Source organism: Diorhabda sublineata, chromosome 1 (assembly GCF_026230105.1).
Source record: "Diorhabda sublineata isolate icDioSubl1.1 chromosome 1, icDioSubl1.1, whole genome shotgun sequence".
NCBI classification, from domain to species: domain Eukaryota; kingdom Metazoa; phylum Arthropoda; class Insecta; order Coleoptera; family Chrysomelidae; genus Diorhabda; species Diorhabda sublineata.
The window spans coordinates 39817805-39841771 of NC_079474.1; the positions used below are offsets into that span (position 1 = coordinate 39817805).

General features: G+C 30.9%; 2 protein-coding genes across 2 annotated transcripts in view; one reads left to right on the top strand and one right to left on the bottom strand.

Annotated features, from left to right (window-relative positions):
• Positions 1–11208, bottom strand: part of LOC130448214 (homeobox protein PKNOX2-like) — a 53724-nt gene extending 42516 nt beyond the window's left edge. The window contains exon 1 of the mRNA XM_056785491.1: positions 10923–11208. The gene's annotated coding sequence lies outside the window, so the exon portion shown is untranslated. The remainder of the gene's footprint in view (positions 1–10922) is intronic.
• A 461-nt stretch (positions 11209–11669) lies between these two features.
• On the top strand, positions 11670–23967 carry LOC130453157 (DNA repair protein REV1). The gene is made up of 11 exons (XM_056792767.1): positions 11670–12220; positions 12304–12531; positions 14424–14934; positions 15311–15687; positions 15775–15967; positions 16346–16536; positions 16651–16932; positions 18042–18545; positions 18882–19077; positions 19174–19354; positions 21732–23967. Exons 1-11 carry the CDS (start codon positions 12116–12118, stop codon positions 21862–21864), a joined length of 2901 nt encoding a protein of 966 aa, XP_056648745.1. The 5' UTR covers positions 11670–12115; the 3' UTR covers positions 21865–23967.

A 23967-nucleotide genomic window follows, 5' to 3' on the forward strand; every position in this document is an offset into this window, starting at 1 on the left:
AATGTCTCTCTCTGAAATTCTCATGAATTTGAGTCTTTTACTGGCATCACGACGCTGCTCTAGAGATAATCTCTTACCGAGAATGTTAAATTATCAATAAATACAGACAAATTTCGTAGATTTTAATAGTTTTTTATTCGCATTAAAATTTCAAGTTTTAGTATTTCGAATTTTAAAATGTGACGCCACGAAACTTTTGACACTCCCCTGTCCCTTGTCACACATTGTCACCTTTCGTTGATACCCTCCCGCTCCATTAACATGTGACGTAATATATGGATGACCCTTTACATACTGATGCTCTCTGTCCACAGATAAAAGAAACTAGAACATTTGGTAAACCAATAACACCCCGACGACTTCGAGGTCGCTGCTCACTTTCCATAGATGTTGTTCAAACTTCATTGTTTCATAACTCTTTTTAAAAGATACTGCTTGTCCTATTTGTATATAGTTTCTTATACCCGTTGTGAAATAAAACAGCTTTCAGACCGTTTTTAGAAGAAAAGGAGAATAAGCGCCACTCTGTTTTATTATAGTTTTGATTCATTGCTTTAAAAAATCCAATGGCATTTCCCTTTTCTTTTAAAAAATTCCGACTAACTTTACTCTTGTTTCTGGATAAGGTAACTTTCGTATCTGATGTTAACAAATATCATTTTTGTAAGCAAGATTCAACAAGTTCTTCTTTAGACCAGAGCTTTATACTTTCTACTCGAAATTTTCAATAAATTTAAACCGAGATATTGGATTAATTTGGTTAAAGAAGAAAAATGTGATGTGATGAGACTATTTTTGCACTTCTAGGTTTAAGGAAAAGGTAGGTTAACACATTTTTAAACAATTGTTTCGGAGTAGATAAAAGAGGAGTCAAAATGTGTAAACTCGAGTTTTATAGCGTTTAACCTTTGTAAAACTGCGTAGAAAAAATTACAATAAATACCAAGTAGTGTGGAAAATTAACAAATAATATGGTATTCATTGGAATAATTAGATTAAACTTATAAATGGGAAAACTTGTTCTTTAGTTTCTATAAATCGTGCAATCTTTATCAGTTTCTCAACATTAAGGATTTTAAGTAATGCAAACTTTATGTACAGCATCGCTGAATTTGGCATCTTGTTAAAGTGAATAGGCAATCCAAAATTTAATTTAACTAATTTAGGACCTTTTCGAGACCGAAAACGTTCGTTAAATCGCCTCTTTTTTTCTTAACGATATTATAATTGCACAAGCATAAGCTGCACCGTTTGCTTTTTATATTTTAAAACCGAATCAATGTTCGAAAACGATTTAGTAGCGATGGGATATTTTTCAAGTGGAAAATTGTTACTATTTAACTTCGTAGTTTGTTTGGGTGATTGTTTTATTATTAGTAGAGGAACCGTGAAGTATATAATATAGTTTTTGTGCATGTCGATATTTATTGTCATTTACCAGCTCATTGCGCTCTTCGAAGTCATGTCAAAAACATTTCAAGATTATTGTGACTTGTTCACTTCTGAAAGAACAAATATAAGCAACTCCATGTCAGACAATCGATAAACTTACACATCCTTAACGAACCCGGTTCGACCAATCAAGGAAATTTGTTGCAGTTTTGAAAAATTAATAGAGCAGGTGTTTGGGTCTGCTATAATATATTCGAAGAGAACAAAGTGAACCTCCCCTTATAAGACGAACCTTGCAAAAAATTGATGAATTTTGGTGGCATGCACTGCCTCGCCCATCATCCTCGCCTGATATCGCACCATCGGATTTCTATTTATTTTGATCGCTACATTTCCTCAGTCTTAAAAAGGTACAGCAGCGAGAAGGAGACCTTGATAATGTTGACTGGAGACACGGTCTACATAAAAATATTATGGACTAAGTGCAGGTTTTACCTTGTTCAATGTATATGTAATTTCATTTTTATTAATGCTCAATACCACTGAAAAGTCTCTCGCCGGCAATTTTATGATTAGACAGAACTGAAAAGAGCCATCCAGAACAAAGCAATTAAAATGGAAGACATCACTCAATAAGTCGTCTGAATAATAAAAAAAAAAACATTTTTTTGACAAAAATCGATTTTTTATTCATTAATGTAATCTCCTTGAAGAGCAATACAATCATTCCAACGCTTCTCTAACTTCTCAATGCCTTGCTCGTAGAAAGATTTGTCTTTAGCTCGAAATGGGCTTCAGTTTCAGCAATTGCCTCTTTATTTAAGCTGAATTTCTTACCGGCGAGCATTTTTTTGAGAATAACGAATTTCCAGTAGTCACTGGGCGGCTAGATTTGTACTATATGGTGGACGAGGAAGCAATTCAAAGTGTAATTCCTTCAATTTAACCACCCTTACCATCTACTCGGGAATCGGTGCTTTGTCTTGGTGAAACAGTGGTTTTTCTTCGACATATGAAGCCGTTTTTCCTTGATTTTTGCATTCAAACCATCCATCAACTATATTGTATTCGCTATTGATTGTCTCTCCCTTTTGGAGATAATTGATGAACAATTTTCCAAGCGCATCACAAAATACTGAATCCATAACCTTTCCAGCTGACTATTGTGCCTTCGGACGTGGTTCGCCGGCTTCAGAGCACTCAGATGATGATAGTTTTGATTTCGGAGCGAAGTGATGGATCCATGTTTCATTTATTGTCACATATCGACGCAAAAAATCTGATTTATTGCGTGTAAACATGGCCAAACACTGTTCTGATTCATCAACACGTTGTTGTTTTTGAGCGATTGTGAGTAAACGCAGCACCCACTTTAAAAAAGCTTTGTCATGGTGAATTATTTATGCATAATTGTAAACACACTGTCTTCTGATATCTTCACGGCCTTTGATATCTCGCGCAATTTCAATTTGACACATAGTCTTTTGAAAGTTGACACTTCATAAACTTCATATGAATTTGACAATGGCCGCGCCATCTGTGTGTCAGTCACACGACTTATTGAATGATGTAAAATGTTCCTTCTTACAGTAAGGACTTGTTCCTTTGTGATTATGACAAAGCAATGAAGATGTGGCTTGTGAAATAGCATATTTAAGTGATAATGAAGAACAACGTTTTACACTTTATTTTGCAAATTAGAAAAAAAAACAAGTTGAATTTGCTTGCGGTCTTAAGTATGAAATTATAAATTATCACATGGAATACTATGCTACTAGAAAACGAAATGTCTAAAAAATTATCACTTCACATAATGTTAATGAAAATAAGTCGGGAAGGTATTGCAGGTGGGATGGTAGAGTAATTTTTACCATATTATTCGGAGCTTTGTAAAAATTAAAAAAAAAGAAAATATATGCTTCATTAATTCTGTTAAAAATAAAATGATCATTTTTGAAACTGTTCAATAATATGAGTGACCAGCATTACATATTCCAGATTATAAGTTATCAAATTCTCCCGAATTCTAATTCAAGTGGGTTGGTCAAGTCGAGTCTGATCCCCGGGGCCCCGCTTAGGTCTGGGTGGCCCTAATCGGTGGAAATCGCTGGCGGATTTGATACAAATAGAATTAGTGGATTGGTTTTTCAAAACGATTCGGAGGTTACTTTCCAAATGGTCCACGTATAATATACTTATATTTTGCACTATTAGCCTCAGTAGCCACACACACGTTAGATTAATACTAATAGTGCAGTCAGTGAAGCTGTGCACCTTCAAATTTTTTGAAACAGAACCGATTCACTTGAAATTTGGCATATAGTTGGGAAAAAAGGTCAATAATCATTAGTGACTTAGCGCCGATTGACGCTTCTACCATTTTCAAAAAAAATGCCAGAAGTCGATAGAGAATCAAATTCTGAATAAAAAATTAATGAAGAATTTTCTTGAGAAATCAAGAGTTTTTTAGTTATTCACGATTGAAAAATGAGTGAATAACTCAAAAACTACGCATTTTATTGAAACAAATCTAATAAACAAGATTATAGCTCATGAAAAAAACAAAGAAATCATTTTTCATAAATTATTCCACGTCCAATATAAAGCAGTATATGATGAGTGAAAGTAGACTTATTTTCTTACTCGAATCGATGGGTTCAACTTCAAATAACGGGAAGGACGTTAATTTTACGTGCATAATGATCATGATGTTTTTTGTACCTTTAAAATGAGCACTTATAAAAGTAAATTGAAGAAGTTATAGTCAAAAATAAATTGGTATATTTTTTAAAGAAAAATGAGCAGTTACAGCTGTACGACCAGAATTAAAATCAAACGTAGACCATTTACAATTAGTTTTATTTTAGTGTTATTCATACGATTCTGAAGTTAGACCGGTTTAGAATACGTATTTTTTGAAAAATGTTCGGTAAAAGTTGAAAACGTATTATTCATTTTTCAAAAAGAATTGCCATAACTGCATTTTAACTCTGAAACTATTAAAGATACGTAAAAATTATATACAACAAAAATGTAGCCACTAATATTTTAGTTTTTTTATAATTCTGTAACTTGGAAAATAAAGGAGATATTGCCGTTTAAAGTATCCTCTTTAGTGAAAAAATGACCTGTCTCGAGCCCTTTCCCTTCAAAAAATAAAGGGCTTAAAAGATTTTTCATTTAAATGAGCTTATAGCTCTTGAAATTTTCTTTAAAATGCTTTTTATAGGATACTACAGCTTTAAAATTCGTCGATTTATGGTTAAAAAACCAATGACATTTTTTTGCTGCATTCTCATTTTTGGAGTCAAATGTTAAGATTTAAATGCGCGTTACACAATAAAAAAATTTTATTTGTCAATATTGATGCTGAAAATAAAATATAATTTTTCAAAAATAATATAAGGAAATTCTTATTTTAAATTATTCCCCGAAATTTAATCATTAAATAATGGACAAAGTAATTTTTCAACACTTTTTTAATTCAAGGGTGGTTTTGAAGGGTTAAAAGTCATTTTGTATACGATAAAAGACATTTATTTCAAATAACAAGCACCGTTGAAACATACCAATGTTTTAGAAAGCATTTTTTTCCATTTTTCTCAATACAGGGTTTGTTTTCTAGGGATTGAAAGAAAAAAATTCTTCTATTACCTTCAAAATCGCTTTTATTTAAATAATTATACTATTTAATTATATCAAATCTTCAAAAAGTGATTTTTTATCATTATTTTTTTCATAGGGGTTGTTTTTAAGGGTTACATATTAAGGGGTAGTAAACATTAAATATGCAATAAAATACGTTCGAGAGCAAGAAACACTATTTAATCTTTTTGTTTGAACAAGATTTTTACCAGTAAAAACATAATTTTTTTCACATAGGGGTAGTTTTTACCACTAAAAAATAAAAAGCGTCTATCGGACTTATGTCACTTTTGATATTGAGCATAAGGCGAAATTTATTCTAAATTTTCATTCAGTTTCAAAAAATTCGGAGGTTACACCTAATTTTCAGCATCACTGACTGTACTATAAGTTTTAGTACAAAATAAAAATGAGATAATTTCGTGTGTTTATCTTCAAAAATATGTCACCAATCGTTTAATTATTTTAAACGCATGTAAATTAAGAAATTTTAAGTTTCAAGTCATCTTCACTACTACCTGTCAGGATAAATATTTTGTCAAGTTTACAGGAAAGACTTAACATAATGTCAAATGAGAAACCACCTTCTGAATAATTTTGCATGAATTTAGAAACATCCTGTACAATAGAACATTTTTTTAATAAAAATGGTAATATTGTAAAATGCATTGTTCACTAATCTCCTCTCGTTATTCAAGGAGATTTTGAGAATCGATGTTTTTCCTCAATATTTTCTAAAACAACCACATGTGTACAAAGCCATTTTGAATATTGTAGTTTTTCATTTGGTCTCCGTCTCGCGTGTAGAATAAAAAGAAATAACAGGAAGTAAACTTGCCTCTTTCACCGCCCCCGTCCCTCCTCAAACTCACTTCCAACAGAAATAAGAAAACTCCTGAAATATATTTAATGCGGAATCTGTAAAGCACTATATTTTACTTTATATTCAAATTATGACTAAACAGCAATAAACATTTTAGACATGTACGACAAGGAGTGGAATGGAAAGAAAACAGACATGAAGAAACGCAGTGTTAGCGTCACACAGGAACAGCGTATCAGTTAGGGGTTGAGGGGCAGTTAAATATGAAAAAAACAATATTAGAGTTAAACGAGTTAACTGATAAAAATAAAGTGAATAGTAGTTTTTAAGACAATGCGTGTTCACAAAAAATTACTATTACAGGAGTAAGTTTGAAATTTTTGGAACCGTTTTTGACATTCATACTGAACACACTATTTAAACTACCACTACAATAACACTTACAAACTGTTTACCTTCAGTCTCTGAAGATGATATCTTGGTTATCGAAACGCGCGTCAGATAGTCTATTATTCTTTTTAAAAATTTAATGGATTGAGAATCTGAATTTTGACTTTAGAATTTGATTGAATTATAATTAAAAATAGCATTTACTCATACTTTTTGATGTGACACGGGATATATATATATATATATAATGAAAATGTATTAGTCGAAAAAAGCGGAAATTAGGACCCGCAATGACGTCAAAAACAAAACTTCGAAATGCGAAACTTCTTTAAGTCTAGTCTTTTAAGTCACTAGTCCCTTGCAACGCTACTGATAATACTGACTTATGTTAACAATATATGAGGGTTGTTTGAAAAGTTTTCGTCCTGAAAAAGAAGATAAGGCGCATTTTTTGCATTATCTTTTTTATTTTACACTTTTCCTTGCGCTACTCAAAACTCTTTAGCCCTTCCAAATATTAGTTTCAGTCCTTCTCCTCAAAATAGGTGTTCACCTATATGGATAACGTCCTCGTCTGATAAGAATCTGCTATTTTTAGCAGTCTACGTTTGTCATTCGACTCATATGTTGGTTCCATTGTTTTTTATGCTGTGATACTCATTCCTTAATGTTATCTAGATGACATAATCGTCTGATGTTTTCGTCGCTTTCTTGGTCTAATAGTGTTTTTCCCGAGATCGGCCTGAGAATTTTCGTTTCTGTGGCCTCCAAGAGTTGTTTGATTTTTGATGTTTCTGGTCTTGTTTCTAATGTATAGATCTGTCGCTTTGTGAATTCGTTGCTTTGTTTGCTACCTTGTTTGCTATAGCTACTTGTCCTTTTACCTCGTCTTCTACATCTCTATAACTGGTTATGTCATTTGCAATTCTTAAATTTCATTTTCTGTTGTATTATTTCACCTTCTAGTTCTAATTTGCATCTAATGGGACTTTTTGATGTTATGCATATGTTTTTTTCAGTCTAGATAATCCTATGATACTGTTTTCCTGTGAGATGAAGGGAGGAAATACGCGTATCTAGCTTGGAAAGAAAACCATAATAGAAAAAGTTGCATGAACTATCTGCGAGAAGTATGAAAGTTGAAGCTATCAAAATGATGTTTACAAGTTACACGGAGTTAAATAGGGTAATTAAATAGGCGATGGAGATTACAAAACATTCTCACCAGTGATTAAATTGAATCCGTATGGTGATAAATTGACGTTAATTAAACGTATAGGTCACGTATAAAAATGAGAACTCGGCTACAAATTCTAAAAAAAATGTGCGGAAGAGGAAAATTCACAGAGGCTTTATTAACAAATTTAAGCACTTATTAGCAATTAGAAGAAATTTTGATATAGTTGAAAATATGAAAAAAGCGATAAATGATATCAACAGATGATAATATTTGTCTAACGGATGTAGATAGCTGGCGTAAGTAAAACAAAGCTAAAGCTCTCTTGAGACAGAGCCTCAAAAACATCCGACACCTCTGTTAACCTCCAATTCTGTCTTGTGCTCTGCTTACCAGTCTTTTGCTTTTTCTTATTTTCCACTTACAATACATTATAATGCAAATTGACATAAAAAACACTCGACCAACTAACGTGAAGAAAACAAACAATTTTTTGTTTATAAAACCATTTATTTGTCGTATTATTACAACGTAAATTGTGTGCCAAAACTATTGAGACATACACTAAAAAAAAATTATGAAAAAACTATATTTAACAGAATATAATTGGGCTCTAGGCTCTAATAATCCCCCTATTTTAGCAAAACAATATTCAAATCTACATGCAGTCAAAACCTAATATAGCGACTTTGAAGGGATGTTAAAGTTTCCGACGTTATGTCCGATAGTTGTTATAAGCAATTAAATGTCAAAAAAGAAATAAAAATATTTATTGCAAAATAATTGGTGTATAAAAGTACTTAGCTCCTTGCAGTACGAGTTATAATACTACACTAGTTTTGAAAGTAATCAGTCATTTTAGTCTGTTTGTTTAGCCCAGTCTCAAATATTTTAACATTTCATACTCCTCAAGGTATAAATATCATCAGTATCAAACTGGTCGATAAAGACAACAAATTTAAAAAAAAAAAAACTGTAAAAACGCTAAGAGCCTCGGTTATTGTTGTTGTCTGAAACTGTTCTTCAGGGTCTTGCTGGTTTTTTTTTCTTCATCAGTGTTACGATTGTTACTTTCAGCTTCTGCAAGAATTCTGTCATCTGTTCCAAAAAATTTTTCTACCTCTGTATCAGTAGATCTTTGCAACTGAGCAACCAATTCAGCGAGTGGTATGTTGTCAACTTCATGTGTAGATTGTATCATTCTCGCTAACGGAATATCATCGTCGTCTTCCGCTTGTGAAGGAACCTACATGACGAAAGTAGCTGGCTATAATGGGCTGTGTTATCTTTTCCCAGGCTTCTAATACAATTAGAATAGCATCCAGAATACAAAGGCTTTTAGCCTTGTGTTTTTAAAGCTTCTATCACTGCTTGGTTCATAAAACAAAGGTGATATTGGGCGGTAAAAACACTAGCTTCATGCATTTCAAATTGGGGACTAAAGGGTGAGCGAGACAGTTGTCTACTAGAAGAAAAATTTTGTTTCCTTCAGACTCCAATCCTGCATCCCAGCTACACAGCCACTTTTCAAAAATTTGCGATCTTATACAGGACATAGTGTTGTTTTCATAATTTACAGACAAAGATTGAATGTTCTTAAAGCAACGTGGTTTTTTAGCTTTTCCTATCACGAAAAGTTTTCTTTTACATGAACCAGTCATGTTGCCACAACCAATACTGTAATTCTTGTTTTAGACAACTTTCCGCCCTTGAATTTAAGTGGTTTGTCAGGGGTTAAATAGTGAAACAGTCTGGTTTCATCAGCATTAAACTTGAAATTTCTTCTGGTGTATAATATTCTCACAGCGCAGACCACTTATGAGAGATCCACTCTTCAGGAACGCCAACCGCTTCACCACACACTTTTCCTGTCACAATATTATGACGAGCACGAAAACTTGTACATTAACAAAATTAAAACATGGAAAAATATTCACAAGTCAAATAAAAACATTTATAATTTTTTGAACAGTTTTAACCAAATTATTAAATACCAACATTAGATATAAATTCAATTTTGGGTATGTTCTAAGTTCAATTAATTTATTTGTAATGAAATAAAAATTCCAAGTAAGAAACTACTGATTTTCATCTACTTACTTTATTGAATGAACTTTACTTATGATTTTAGTCTTTTTTCATGTGTATCATTAGTTCCATCCCAAAAAATATGTATCAAGCTTGTCATTCATGCAATTATGAGTAACCAATTTTTTAGAAATCTATTATTCAAAACAAAAAATAGATGATGCACGATAAAAAGATTTAAAGAAAGTGGATCACACATTAGAAAACTCATCACTTCCAAAAAAACCTCAGGTCACACTGATAAGCCCTTTTCCAACTAAAGTCGAAATTAGGGGTAAATCAAGAATATTTGTGACTATAAGAAGCCAATAGAATGTTTAAAGATCATAGTACGATCTCTGATTAGAGAATATTTCAACTAGCATAGAATATGATTTAAATCTCCATATTCTTGTTATACAGTAATGATGAATAATTGGTCAATAATTCTTATGGGAGAAATTTATTTTTAATCATGTAGAAAATATAATGGCCCTATGCAGTTTTTATATTAAATCATTAGAAATTGGCATTCCAATTGAAATTACACCTGGTCTGATAAACAAAAAAGGAGCAGGCTTTTCTAATAAAATTGGAAAATATTCCATTTAGAACCAACAAGAATTTTACAAATGAGTTATTATGGTTGTTAATCTTTAATTTGTAATCCTGTTTTTTAATATTAAATTAGACAATATTTTGTCAATCATTTTAATATATTTACCATATAAATGAATTTAAAATAATCATTTGAACTTTTCTCTTGTACACATACAGTAGTGTTGAAAAAAGTTCAATTTATTCAAATGTATGTTCAGGAATATGTGCTTTCTGTTTCCATGAAAAAAAAAAATAACTAATACAAATATTAAAGATTGTTGAATAATACGATTTCTAAGAAAGATATTCACCAACAGAGTGAAATAAATACAAGAAAAAATGAAAAGACAATATATTAGAATAAATATTTTGGGGTAAGGGAATTATAGGAAAATAAAAAAATGCCAGAGAGACTAACAAACACTTAAAAGTAGTATATAATTATTTGCATTTAATATTCATTAACGTTAAAAGTTTTTGCGCACCACTTACAGATAAAGGTATTATGAAGTTATTGTCCTTAAATGGTCATCAATTAGTACCGATTAAGAGCCGTGGCGATATTAAATGCATAATAATCATGTTTATCAACCATTACGATCAAGTAAATTTACATCACATTGTAAAGACTTTAAATTCCTCTTTAGTGCTAAATGGAATAATGTTTACATCTTTAAACATAACCTAAGTGTTAAATATCACTTTACCTAAATATAATAGTGCTAAAAGGAACAAAAAACAAGTGAAGGGCAAATCGTTTAGCACATTAAGAATGTCTTCTGTAAAAGTCGTGTGAAAATAATTGTAATAAATGAAAAAACTACTTACATTTCTCAGAAAACTTCGAAATTCATATTAAAATTTTCCCATATTATTTTTCTCACATTACACAAAAATTTCAAGAAGACCCGGCAAGGTAACTCAATAATCGAGGCAAAAATTTAAACCACTATCCAAAAAAATTGAAGAATTAAACACCAAAAATTATCAAGAAAGATTACTGTATCACAACAAACAAATTTGATCGAAAAACCATGTGACTTAGAAGTTTTTTAACAAAATTTCTAGTGTTTACATGTCACTCTTCCACTAACAAATGAGTTTCTGTCTAGACGACAAGACGTATGTCAATATTCGTCAAAATCAAAATGGCTACGCCTTTAATTTGTTAGCAACGACAAACGTCGCCATTCACATTTCACGCTGATGGACAAAGATTGTTCACCAATATCGGTAAACGTACCTCTATTCTAAATAGTCGTAAAACACGCCCAACGCTTAATAGCTTGGGGTTAATTCAAATTGAACCGCCAAAAATAATATTTTATCTTGATCAAGGGACCTAATTTTTTTAAAATAATATATTATTTTTTGTGATGAATTGTAATAATATCTTTCATTGCAAACAAATTGTCTGTTTAGTTAAAAAAAATAAGGAGCATGCGCTTATCAATAATTTTTAGTTTTTAATCTTTACTATGTCGACTGTCAGACATACAATTGACTTGCTATGAATAACTGAAGGAGCCATATAAAAAATTGATTTGCAATTATTATTTATCAATCTCTCCAATTCCTCAACATAATTTGTTCATATTAATTTATATTGTGATATAATTTAGCTCCGCCTAGAATTGATATTCAATATTAAATTTTTTTAATACTTTCGCCATCTACCGCATATGTACTATAGCATAAATGAGGGAAATAAGAAATCTCTATTCTTTAGTGAATCCAATTTTTGGTCAACATATTTAACTATCTTTAAATCTGCTGCCAGCAATGTCAACCTATTTCAAATATGTGTGTAATGTCAGGATGTATGACTTGTTACGAGTATTGTTTTTAACTAAATTTAAACGGATGTTCAAATAGTTACCGATTTTAATTTAAAATGTAAAAGTGTGTTTTAGAAAATTTTGATTTTTTTTTCGCAAAAACTTGTTTAGTTTGTTATTCCACGTAAATGCTTCCTTAAAGCCATTAACTTTACTAATAATGAATTAGAATAGAACTGAGAAATGAAAAATGCTGAAAAGGAAGATGATAATGTAGAAAAAGAAAATGGTTGCACAAATAAGAAAAAAGGCAGGGAATATGAACGTGATAATGGATTTTCAGATTGGGTATGTTGTTTGATGTATACAATAATATATTTTTAAATAGATATATAGAAATGTATTGAAATGTTTGTTTCTCAATTTAAAAGGGCGGTTATAATGCTGCTAAAAGAGCAAAGCTTCTGGATCAGTTTGAAAACTGTGAAATCAAACAGATTTCAAATATTTTTCAAGATATTGCAATACATGTAAATGGGTTTACTAAACCTCCGATTGATGAGTTGAAAAATCTTATGGCTGCACATGGTGGACAATTTCATTTGTATCAACTTTCAACAACTACTCATATTATAGCTTCAAATCTACCAAATGTTAAGGTTAGTTTTCTTTACCAAATTGTACTTTACTAGATTAAGTAGCAGGTCATTCCATATGAAATCAACTCACTGAAATAAAAAAAATTACTTGACCCTGTCAGAATTTGCTCAAGTTTGGTATAAAGATTGTCCTTATAAAGATTAAGAAAAATGCTAAATTTTAAAAAAAATATCTTAAACAGTTTCAGAATTACTGCTGTGTCAAGTTTTCCAAAATCCACCAAAAAAATTTAACCAACATATTTTGAAATCACCATGGTGTAATGGCTGATGGGTTCATAGTTAAATACATAATAATTTTTAAAAAGGATATTTCATGAAACTATTAGTCGTCCTGCCTACTGAACTTAAACACGAACTTGAAACTAAATTGTTACTATTACATTTTAGTCAAAAGTTATTCAGAACTTTATGATTTTTGAAGTTTTAACAACTTCTTCAGATGTTATTACATAATACCTTCCTGTAGGAGTGGATCAACTTTACAAAGTACATCTGTCAGTGGTGTATCCAATTTTCTTGAATATGACAATTATGATGAAGGATCAGCAAGATGGAGAAAAGCAATTTTTAATTTATGTTCTAATAACATATTTCGCCATCAAACACAGCACACAAATTCTCGGGGAAGAAATCCAGATAAGACTGCAGGATATGTATTTTCAAAGATATATTACATCCCAAAGCTTTGTATGACATTATTTACTCATTGATTAAGTCTTTGTAATTTTCATCTCTATGGTTTCCTAGGAAATTTTGGACAACATTCACAAAACATTCCCAAGCGAGTTTTTCCAAATCATTCAGCTTTCCTCAAAGTTTGTATCCTTTGTTAGTATTTGTGGACTAATAAATATTCCCTTTTTAATTTTTGCCTCGCTGAGTTTGGGAAATTTCTCTTTCAGGTATAAGAATCTACTGCATCTTTAGAGAATGTTTCTATACATATCTTTGATACACTAGAATTTGTAATGAATATAAGCATGATATTGCTGTGTTCCCTGAATAATTACTGCTTGGTTGAAACAGGTATACACAAATTTCTTGGATTCAATATACTCTTCTCGTGTGGAGAAGGTGAAATTAATGCCAGATAAACTTTAAACTGGATAGGTGTTAGAATTTGGTAGTCATATGGAAGTTGTAGGCTTGCTTGGGCAGCAAGTCTCACTCTTGAGTGAAAGTGAAAGTACACATGCAATCAGTCCCTAAACTGATTTGGAGTCAGACCTGCAGACAAAACTAATATAACACAGATAGAAGAGAGAACTGGGGGTGAGCCTGTCTCAACTTAGTACTGCAATAGACCCTGCTGATTGTTATTTATGAATGTTTCCTGAAAATGCATTATAAATAAGTTATAACAACTATTTCCAACTTAAGTGAAAAATATTATTTTGTAAATAACTAAATTGTTATCTTAGAGACAACACTACTAGGTACATATTTAATTATGATAATTATCATCATTTCAAATAATTTAACTAAAGTTGACGTACATAGTATTAAACTTTTACAAAACATTTTTTTGAATTATTGTTTATTTATGAACTCATCAGCCTCCCTCTTTGAAATTTTCAGAATCACTCACCAAATGTATAATTTTTTTATAGGAATTTTTTGAAGATTGTCAAAAATACACAAAATCAAAATATTGAATTTGAATTTTTATAAGATGTGGTGTTGTATATCTCCTATACCTCTAGCTTAATTAGGAGATATAGTGATTTCAAAATATGTCTGTTACTTTCTTTTAGTGGATTTTGGGAAACTTTACATAGCCTTAAGTTTGGAACCATTTGAGATATTCATAAAAAAATTGACATCTTTCTTAATTACATGAGCACAATTCTGAAGGGGCCAGGTTCAAACCCAGTGTATCTTAATTTTAGATTAAACATCTTGGAACAACCCCTATTGTCAAACCAAACTGGATAACAGATAGTATAGATTTTGGAAAGCTTTTAGATTATCGAAGATATTTGTTATATAGCAATCAAAGTAAATCTCAACCAAGAATCGACTTTCCTATTTTGAATAAAGTATCAAATGCCATTTCTATAATAGAAGACGTTGAAATTCAAAAAAATACTGTAACTGTGAAGCAAGATGAACTTAAATCAGAAAAGGAAACTGATATTTCATCTTGTATTGATGATATTAATGGTAATAGATCAGTTGCTTCCTCTTCTACTGATAAAATAGTTTCTTGTAAAAAATCAGAACAAACTAAGTTGGCTGCAAAAACAGCTTCAGATCCAAATTTTTTAGAAGAATTTTATAACAATTCTAGGCTACATCTTATTTCAACATTGGGTGCTGAATTTAAACAACTTGTTGGCCAACTGAGAGATGCTTCGGATGGAAAATTTCCTGGAACTGAGAAACTGCTATTGCTCAAAGGTATTAATATCTAAATTATTGATTAAATATTTTGTTAATTTGGAACATTCATGTATAACAGTTCAAAATCACAATAATGCTTAAAAATGAAGGTTAAATAATCACATATATTATAGAAACTATTTCATCAAAACAAAAATATTTGTCTACATTTTTATCAAACACTTGTTTCGGTATCCTAGCCAAATAAAATTGTTAAAAAAAACTTATTGAGATATACATCTTGGCAAAGTTATTAGAAATCCCTTCTAGTTAGTTCTAAAACATGTCCAACCCTTAATAGTTTAATCTAGAATATACATTTTGATAGAATTGTTTATATTTTTAGTCTTGCAAAAGGTTATTTTCAATCAATGGAATTTGTATACTGTTTTAGGACAAAATAGTTCCCCTTTAATGTCAAGATCTGTAATAATGCATATAGATATGGACTGTTTTTTTGTTTCCGTTAGTATCCGAAATCATCCAGAATTAAAAGGGAAACCAGTAGCTATTACTCATGCTCGGAATGGGCAAATAACAAATGTGAAACCTGAACAGAAAGCTATTAGAGAACAAGAATTTGCATTGTATTCTGAAAGATTGCCTCTAGGAGTGACTTCCAGAGTAGAACAAATCGATAGTTTTTCTAGTATGTCTGAGATAGCCAGCTGCAGTTATGAAGCTAGAAAATATGGAATTAAAAATGGAACATTTTTGGGACAGGCTATTAAAGTGTGTCCCAAATTAGTTACTCTGCCATATGATTTTGAGGTATGTATTGTATTAATTTATCGAACTAATTATCAGTGTTTAATGATAACTAACTACTTTTTTACAAAATTCAATCAATATTTTCAGGGCATTAAAGAAGTATCCCATAATTTATATAAAACTATTGCTTCTTACACTCTTGACATAGAAGCTGTAAGTTGTGATGAAATGTATGTGGATATTACTAAAATTTTACAAGAAACTGGTCTTTCAGTGGAGGAATGGGCAGTGCATATTAGAAAAGAAATTATGAATGTTACAGGATGCCCTTGCTCTACAGGTAAAATGAAAAATAATAAATATCAACTAGTTATAAACAAAAAATATATGAAGCAAGTGAATAAGGGAAAACAAAAATAAAAGCACAAAAAAAGGAATGAAAAACCATAGAACAATGAAAAGATTATGGGAATCAGGTCTCAAGTCTCCTTTACATACTAAGCCACTAAACCTGTAGTTATGTTCAAAACAAGTCTCTTCCTTTCAGTCGAATGAGTATTGAAACTAACCATTAACACCATTTAAAATGGTATAGGATTTCATAAATGACTATATATTTACTAAAACCTACAATTCAGTTATTGTTCATAGGTGTATTGAAATTTTATTAAATGCAATAATTATTTAATATATTTCACTTACAATTAGTTAATTCTAGGTTTTGGGGCAAATAGACTTCAAGCGAGACTAGCAACGAAAAAGGCAAAACCTGAAGGGCAGTTCTATTTGAAACCAGATGCTGTAGAACAATACATGATGGATGTAGCTCTTTCCGATTTACCTGGTGTTGGTAGGGCCACTTTGGCGAAACTACATAAATTAGGGCTAAACAGCTGTGGGGATCTTCAGGTAATTTTATAATAGTTTTCTGAGAGATTTATCATTCGGTCAAACCTTTAGTATATTTCCATTTATAATGTTGGCCAGTTTTGTTCCCCATTTTTACAACTGTGTATATTTTAGTTGGTATCTTCGAAAATTCTTCAAAATGAATTGGGACAGAAAGCAGGAGAAACTATCAAACAGCAATCCATGGGAATCGATACTAGACCTCTAAATTTTCATCACGAAAGAAAATCAGTGTCGGCAGAAGTAAACTATGGCATAAGATTCAAGACTATAGAAGAATGTTACAGTTTTATACAAAATCTAGCTGTTGAAATTCATAACAGAATAAATGATATCAAAATGAGAGCCAGATGTTTAACATTAAAATTATTAGTAAGGGCACCTGAGGCTCCAGTGGTAAGTTATGCAATTATACCATTAGGTCTCAGAACAATCACTATAAATTTGATATTTATATGTGATTAAATGAGGGGATTAGTACTTACCTGAAGGTTATTAAAAATTAGATTTTCATCACTGTCTTTTATACAAAGTATAGGTATGAAAATATAAAATTTTATTATAACTTATATTATTTCCAATGAAGAGATATAAGAATTTTTAAATTCTTCTCAACTTTGATGAATTATGTGATGTGTCGACTGCCGTATAGGTTTTTATCCAAGCTTTCCAAACTAATTAATTTCAATGTAATACATGTACCATCACTTGATTTCAATTAATGAAAATCGTCACGTTTTCTGTAGAAAGCCTTCTACTGACAAACCAAATACAAACACTAGATAATAAGTCTTGTGGGCATGTCGGTGTCTACTTTCATTTTTTCTTTACTGAATGGTCAGCATCTAAACGCCCATATTTCTCACATTATATTGTGCTAATTAGTGAACTAACTGTTAAGGTTAACTAAGTTAGAATTTTTGGAACCGTTGGTGATATTTATACAGAACACACTGTTTACACTACCACTACACCAACATTCCCAATAACAATGTCTGACGCGCGTTTCAATAACCATGTCCTCGTCTTCAAATACCGAAGCCGTGCCTCAGACAGTGTAATTGTGAGAGTTGCTGTAGTGGGAATGTAAACAGTGTATTCAGTATAACTTTTAAGGTAACAAACAAATAACCAAGTGTTAAATATTGTTACAGTTAGACTATAGCTGTGGTGGTTTTGACCAGAAAGAGTTTATTAAGGTTTATAATGATTTTGAAAGACGCATTATTCCACTATCCTATATGGAACCAGTTGAAGGAAAAGTGCATTTTACTCTAAAATATAACTCATTTCATCAATAATATTTTTTCCTCAATTTTTGTTGCCAAATTAATTGTCTCATGTTTTACTTCTGGCATAACAGATATTATTCTTTAGTCTTGCAATTGAGAATGACCATGAGACATTTTAATTCATATATTTCAATCAAGAATATAATTGAGACCTCAATAATAAACTGAAAGTTTGATTCCTTTTGATTCAAAATATATTTATTTTTTGTTTAGGAAACCGCTAAATTTCTTGGACATGGTATTTGTGATAGTTTGACGAAAAGTACGACATCAAATGCAATTCTTAACAATCCACAAGTGATATTTAATGAAGCTAAGAGCCTGTATGAAAAATTGGGAGTAGATTTTGCAGATTTGAGAGGTGTTGGTCTTCAGTTGACCAAATTAGAAAAAAATGCTCCTATAAATAAGGCATTGAGTAATTTTCTGAAACAAGAAGTTAATACATTGAACCAGTTTGATAAAATTAAGGAATCGACAACAATTTCTAATAAAATAATAGATTCGAAACAAAGTGAAAATACTAAAGGCCTAAATTCTAATCTAGATAGAAATATAATGAAAACATCAACGGGTGCAAGAAGAGGAAGGCCAAAAGGTAGTAATAAGAGTACCAATAATGGAAACAAGTTATCAAAAAACGTAAGGAACAATACAGTTTTGCACAACTATTTTGATAAGAAGAAAAGTGTGGAACCTAGAATCAAACCTACACAGGTAAAACCCAATGTTCTGTACTTTGGATCATTTCAACTCCCAGAATTGTTAATGCTACATTGATCGATTTGATTAGTTTTGAGGTTACAAATAATCCATTTACATCTGGCATTATCATTGTTATTTTTTCAGTAAGTTCACTCTTTTTTCTTGAAATCCAATGTACTTTCAATATTAATTTGTAAAACAATGCAATAAAAACATGTCTCAAATAAAATTTTAGTACAATGGATCATTTTTTGGCAGTGCATGTTCTAAATTCCTAGCTGCAATATTGTTTTAATCATTTCAATTCCAAATTTCAAAAGGAAATAATAACTCTATTCTATATTATAGAATGTGCATCATAAAATTGATATAAACGTATTGAATGAGTTGCCAGAAGGTTTAAGAGATGAGATAATTAAAGAATATAAATTAAATTTAAAAGTTAAAGATAAACCACAAACGAAGCCGGATATAAAAAGTAATAAACATGTCCAAACAGAAGATACAGAAAATGTTACTACTAAAAATAATAAATCTGGAAATGGTGAGTTTCAAATTAAATTTAAATTATACCTATATTTTAACATTTACATCAGTACCTTACTTTTAGTTTTTTAATTTGTTTTTTCTTTCATTTCAGTGCAAACATCCCCATTTAGTAATCTTACGTGGGATCAAATTAAACCAATAATTAAAAAATGGACTGAATCAGAAGAAAGTCCAAGTGATACAGACATTGAGATGATAGCTATACATTTCAAACTTTTAGCGGTCAACCGACAAATTGAAATTTTAATGAGCGTTTTTAATTTTTTATATAGGTAAGATCAGGTTATAATTCAAATATATAATTAAATTGGAATGTTCCAAAATTAATACAAAAGTGTCAGTTGAAAATGTATTCTTTTAGATCGCATTTGAGTAACTACACCTAAATCCGCGTATATTACATGTCTAATAATCAATTATAAATAGTGGTAATTTGAGATTAATGGGAATAATGTAAGAATTATCAAATATATTCACCTTCTCTTTGGCAACACCAGGAGTTGTAAATTGAAAAATCATACTAGTCATTTAGGCCGAATACACACAGATCATCTCAAAAGAAACTCATTTGTAACGCAACTCACTAACCAGTTTGAAATGAGTAACAGTTGATGTTGCAATAGTTTTACAATCAAAATAAAACTTTTAAGCGCACACGGCTACTACTCGTAATCAGTAGGTGCAGAAGTAAAACGCAATTTTTCAATGTATTCAGACTTAGATAAGGAAGACGTCATTGATTATTATCAATACCGTAGATAATCAGACAACAGAGAGAATATTGGATCCGTCCTAAGTCAAAATGTGAACTCTTCTGTTCATAATAGCACAATAACAGTGTCAGACAGATATAACGTTTATAGCTTTTTATCGAATTTCTCCCTCAAATTTGAGGTTTAGTTCTTCATCACTCATATTGAAAAAAATAAAATAAACATGTGATAATCAAATGAAAAAATATCTGCAACGCAACTTTGACCGCAGAACCGTGGTCACGTACAACCAATTGCAAACTAGCTTCATTCGAGTCATATCGTGTACGGTTCCCTGCTGTTATACGTTGCGGAGATTGCCAAACCTATGCAATAGCAACTGGTATGCAACCTTTGTTTCAAAATAGTTGCATCGTGCGCGGTCGGCCTTAGAAACTCGTTTTAGTAAAATTACTGTGTTTATTTTATTTATTTATTAATTTGTCGTTTGTTGGAACTATATTTGTTATTTTTTTATGTAAAAAGCAAGCACAAGAGGATAAACCCTTTTAAACTCCAGTAATTCGAATGATGCTTGCTGTGTGGAGATGCCTGTGGATATTGATGTTAAACTTCTGTAGGTCGTAGTTTTTGAAAAAGACGTGCCTGGTTAGCTGATTTCACAGGCTTGTACTTCTCTAAAGGAAGGAGTCCCGATAAATTGATATTCTGGTCGTCTGCACGCAAACTCTTTGTTCACGAGTCACATCTGCCTGTCTAGTAGATCTACTGCTTTTGGTGGGATTATGTTTATGACCTTTCTTCTATACTCTGAGCTGTCAAAGTTTCTGGTGAACTCTGGATCGTCCATAAGTCGAATTGCTCTCTTCTGTATTGATTCGAGCATTCTCAGGGTATGCTTGGGGGCCGACCTCCAAATGTGTGAGCATTATTCCAGAGATGGACGAATAGGATAATTTGTACATTTGCAATAGAAGGTTGGACTGAATTATTTGCTTCGACGTGAGGTATATTATTTTTTAAACAGTTAATCTTGGATAGGGGATGTAGAATAGCTCCTATCACTTTGTTAAAATGAGAAAATAAATATGTTGTTCTAATACAATTATTCATTATTTATTTAAATATCTGGAAAGCACAAAATTGTTGAAGATTTTAATTACCTCAAGTTGTTATAAACCGAAATGAAGTATTGTTTACTTTTGAGTCAGTCACCAATTGGTTGGTAACTTCGGTAATTTTTGTGTTTAGTTTCTTCTCATTTGCTTCATTGGGTTTTAATTGTAACTCTTCTTCTGATCTACCTTATAACATTATGCACATAATTCTGAACAATATATATATATATATATATATATATATATATATATATATATATATATATATATATATATATATATATATATATATATATATATTAGGTTAGTAAAACTGAAATGTATTAATTATAATTAAATAAACAAATACCATGTGTTTAAAATGTGAATGGATGTTTTGCAAACATAGGCTAAAAAAATATGAATGAAATGAAAATAATGAATCAAATAACTTGTAAATATTCAATCATTGGTGATACAGTTACTGAAATTTATAGTCTTGATGAAAAATCAAACATGTAAAAGTTATTTTTAAGATTCGGATAAAGTGAAGAAATAATTTTTCTTTTCCATTGGGCTCAGTTGAGTTTTTGATCGCCCTCACACTGAGCACCACAGATATATGTTAAGAAGTAAATTATTATCAATCAATCTACCATTTCATTTTGTACAGTTCTAAAAATTCCGAGCTTCAAAGAATCATTTTGACAATTATAATATTTTCTTTAAAACTTTTGTATCAACTTTTTGAAGCTATGTACTAGTATTTAAGCTGTCATTTTAAATTTTTTAATGTGTTATTTTATATCACTAGATTTCTATATTTTTTTCTATTTTAGAATGTTTGCTTCTTTGAATTGTAATTGGCATCAGGCCTATTTTAAAATAGTCAACACAACACAGGAGGGAATGGTAGCAAGATATGGGCACACACTATTAGTGCAAAGGCAATTTTCTTGTTGTAAAATGTGACAGAAATTGTACAAAATAATGCGAAAGCTTGGGAAATCTTACAATTATCATTATTTTGAAGTTTGTCAAACAAACATTATATTACATAAATTTTTTAACAATTGCACATCACAAATTTATTTATATATATATATTTTAATATATTTAATTTTTTAAGAACGGGTTTTTTATTTAATATTAAATTCTTTACAAATAAAATTGATCAAATCTATTGATTACTGCGTCTTATCAAGGCAATCCTATCCATGTGCAAATCACATAAACCACTTTTTATTTTGGCGAAAACCGCAAGAAAATCCGTTCAGTACTTTTTGAAATTAACGCAAGCTGACAGACGTAGTTGACGTGGAAGTTCTCGAACCATTGGTATTGTTTACTTTCAGTCTCTAAAGTCGATAACTTGATTTGCGAAACGCGCGTCCGATCGTGTAATTGTGAGTGCTGGTGTAGTGTTCATGTAACATTGTCATCAAACGCAGTGGAGGACTTTGTTTTATTGTATATGGTGACAATGTATATCAGGGGTGGGCAAATACTTTTAAGCCCGGGCGAACATTTTTCCCCCGGCATGAGGACCATACCGCATAGACTAGGCACACGCAAATTTTTTGTGTTGAGTTTTTTTCACTGTCCAAAATATGTTTCTAGCAGAAACACTATAAGTATTAATTTAAAGCATTTGGACAGAGAAATTTGACAGTTTATAAATTTATATTACTATTATCACTTAATAATATTAAATAATAATTTAGAATATTTGCAAAATAACGAACACTAATCTTAAAAAAAATGACGAGTATATACCAGTGCTAAATCAAAATAAATAGTACGCGAGCTGCGACCAGTTGTCCCTCGAAGAGTTAAAGTAATGCACGTTCAGATATATGTAATCAGCCGACCACCTGTTTTGTGAGAGTATGTAGCATTGTTGATTCTATTAAAATCGCTTATAAGAGATTAAAAAAATTACATGCAGGATTTTTCAACACGCCGGATAAAGTAAATAAAAGAGCCGAATCCCATCCGAGGGCCGGCTTCTACCCACCCCTGATGTATATCTTCAAAACTACAATTCTTACAAAATCAAAAGCAGTATCTTCCTGGCATACTTTCATGTAACGCACTTATGTGAAATGTGAACCTATCATCCATTAAGATTATGTAATAGCACAATCTCCACATCAATATATAGTGTTAACTAACCTAACCAACCAATATGCATATTAAGTTCTCATACTCATAGTAATGAGTTAATACACAACATTTTAAACGTTTTTTATTAATGAGAAGAATGTAGGTTAAGATTTTCTGCATTCTAGTATGTAATTACTACAGAACTGATCTATTAGTTATAACTACCCACCATTAACTACAGTTGCACAGAATGTTTACAGTCGAACTTTCAAAATTATACTAACGATATCGCTACAAGGTACCAAGATTTATTCCACCCAAAAATGGCATTACTAATCTCAAAGTGATATTAAAAATGGCAACGATGGAAAAAATGATTATTATATTAGTAAGATTGGCGCGACTTGAATTCTTATGGTTTATTATCATTAAGTAAACTAACTACAATTTTATGTATATTTTATCGGTCAACGATTTGAAAGAAATTGCGTTCCAATTACGTGGTTATGCAGTGGAACGGTAAAGGGTTCAAGTTTGACTGAAATGTACAAATCTATCTTTTTTGGTTCTCAATGTTTTATTGCATTTTTTGTCCTCTATGTTTGATTTAGAATATCTGAAGCTTGCAATGTCCTTCAATTTATACATCTATTGGGTGTTTTTCATTAAATGACTATTGTTAAATAACTTTTTTCCTTTTATGATTGTTGAATTGAACCAATAGCAGAGTGCTGATCAAGTCTTATATGAATTTAATGAATCACTCTAAACCTGCCTCTCTCAAATGGGTTTCTATCAACCTACAATCAGGACAAAGGGTTTTTTGTTGAAGTGAATAAAGAAAAACACTACATGCAAAAGTTAAAAAATAATAATTTGAGAAGTCTCTACATGATTAATTCATTTTGATTCTCTAATTCAACTACTTTTTATGATGTAAATGAAAAAAAAAACAACAAAGGATTACTT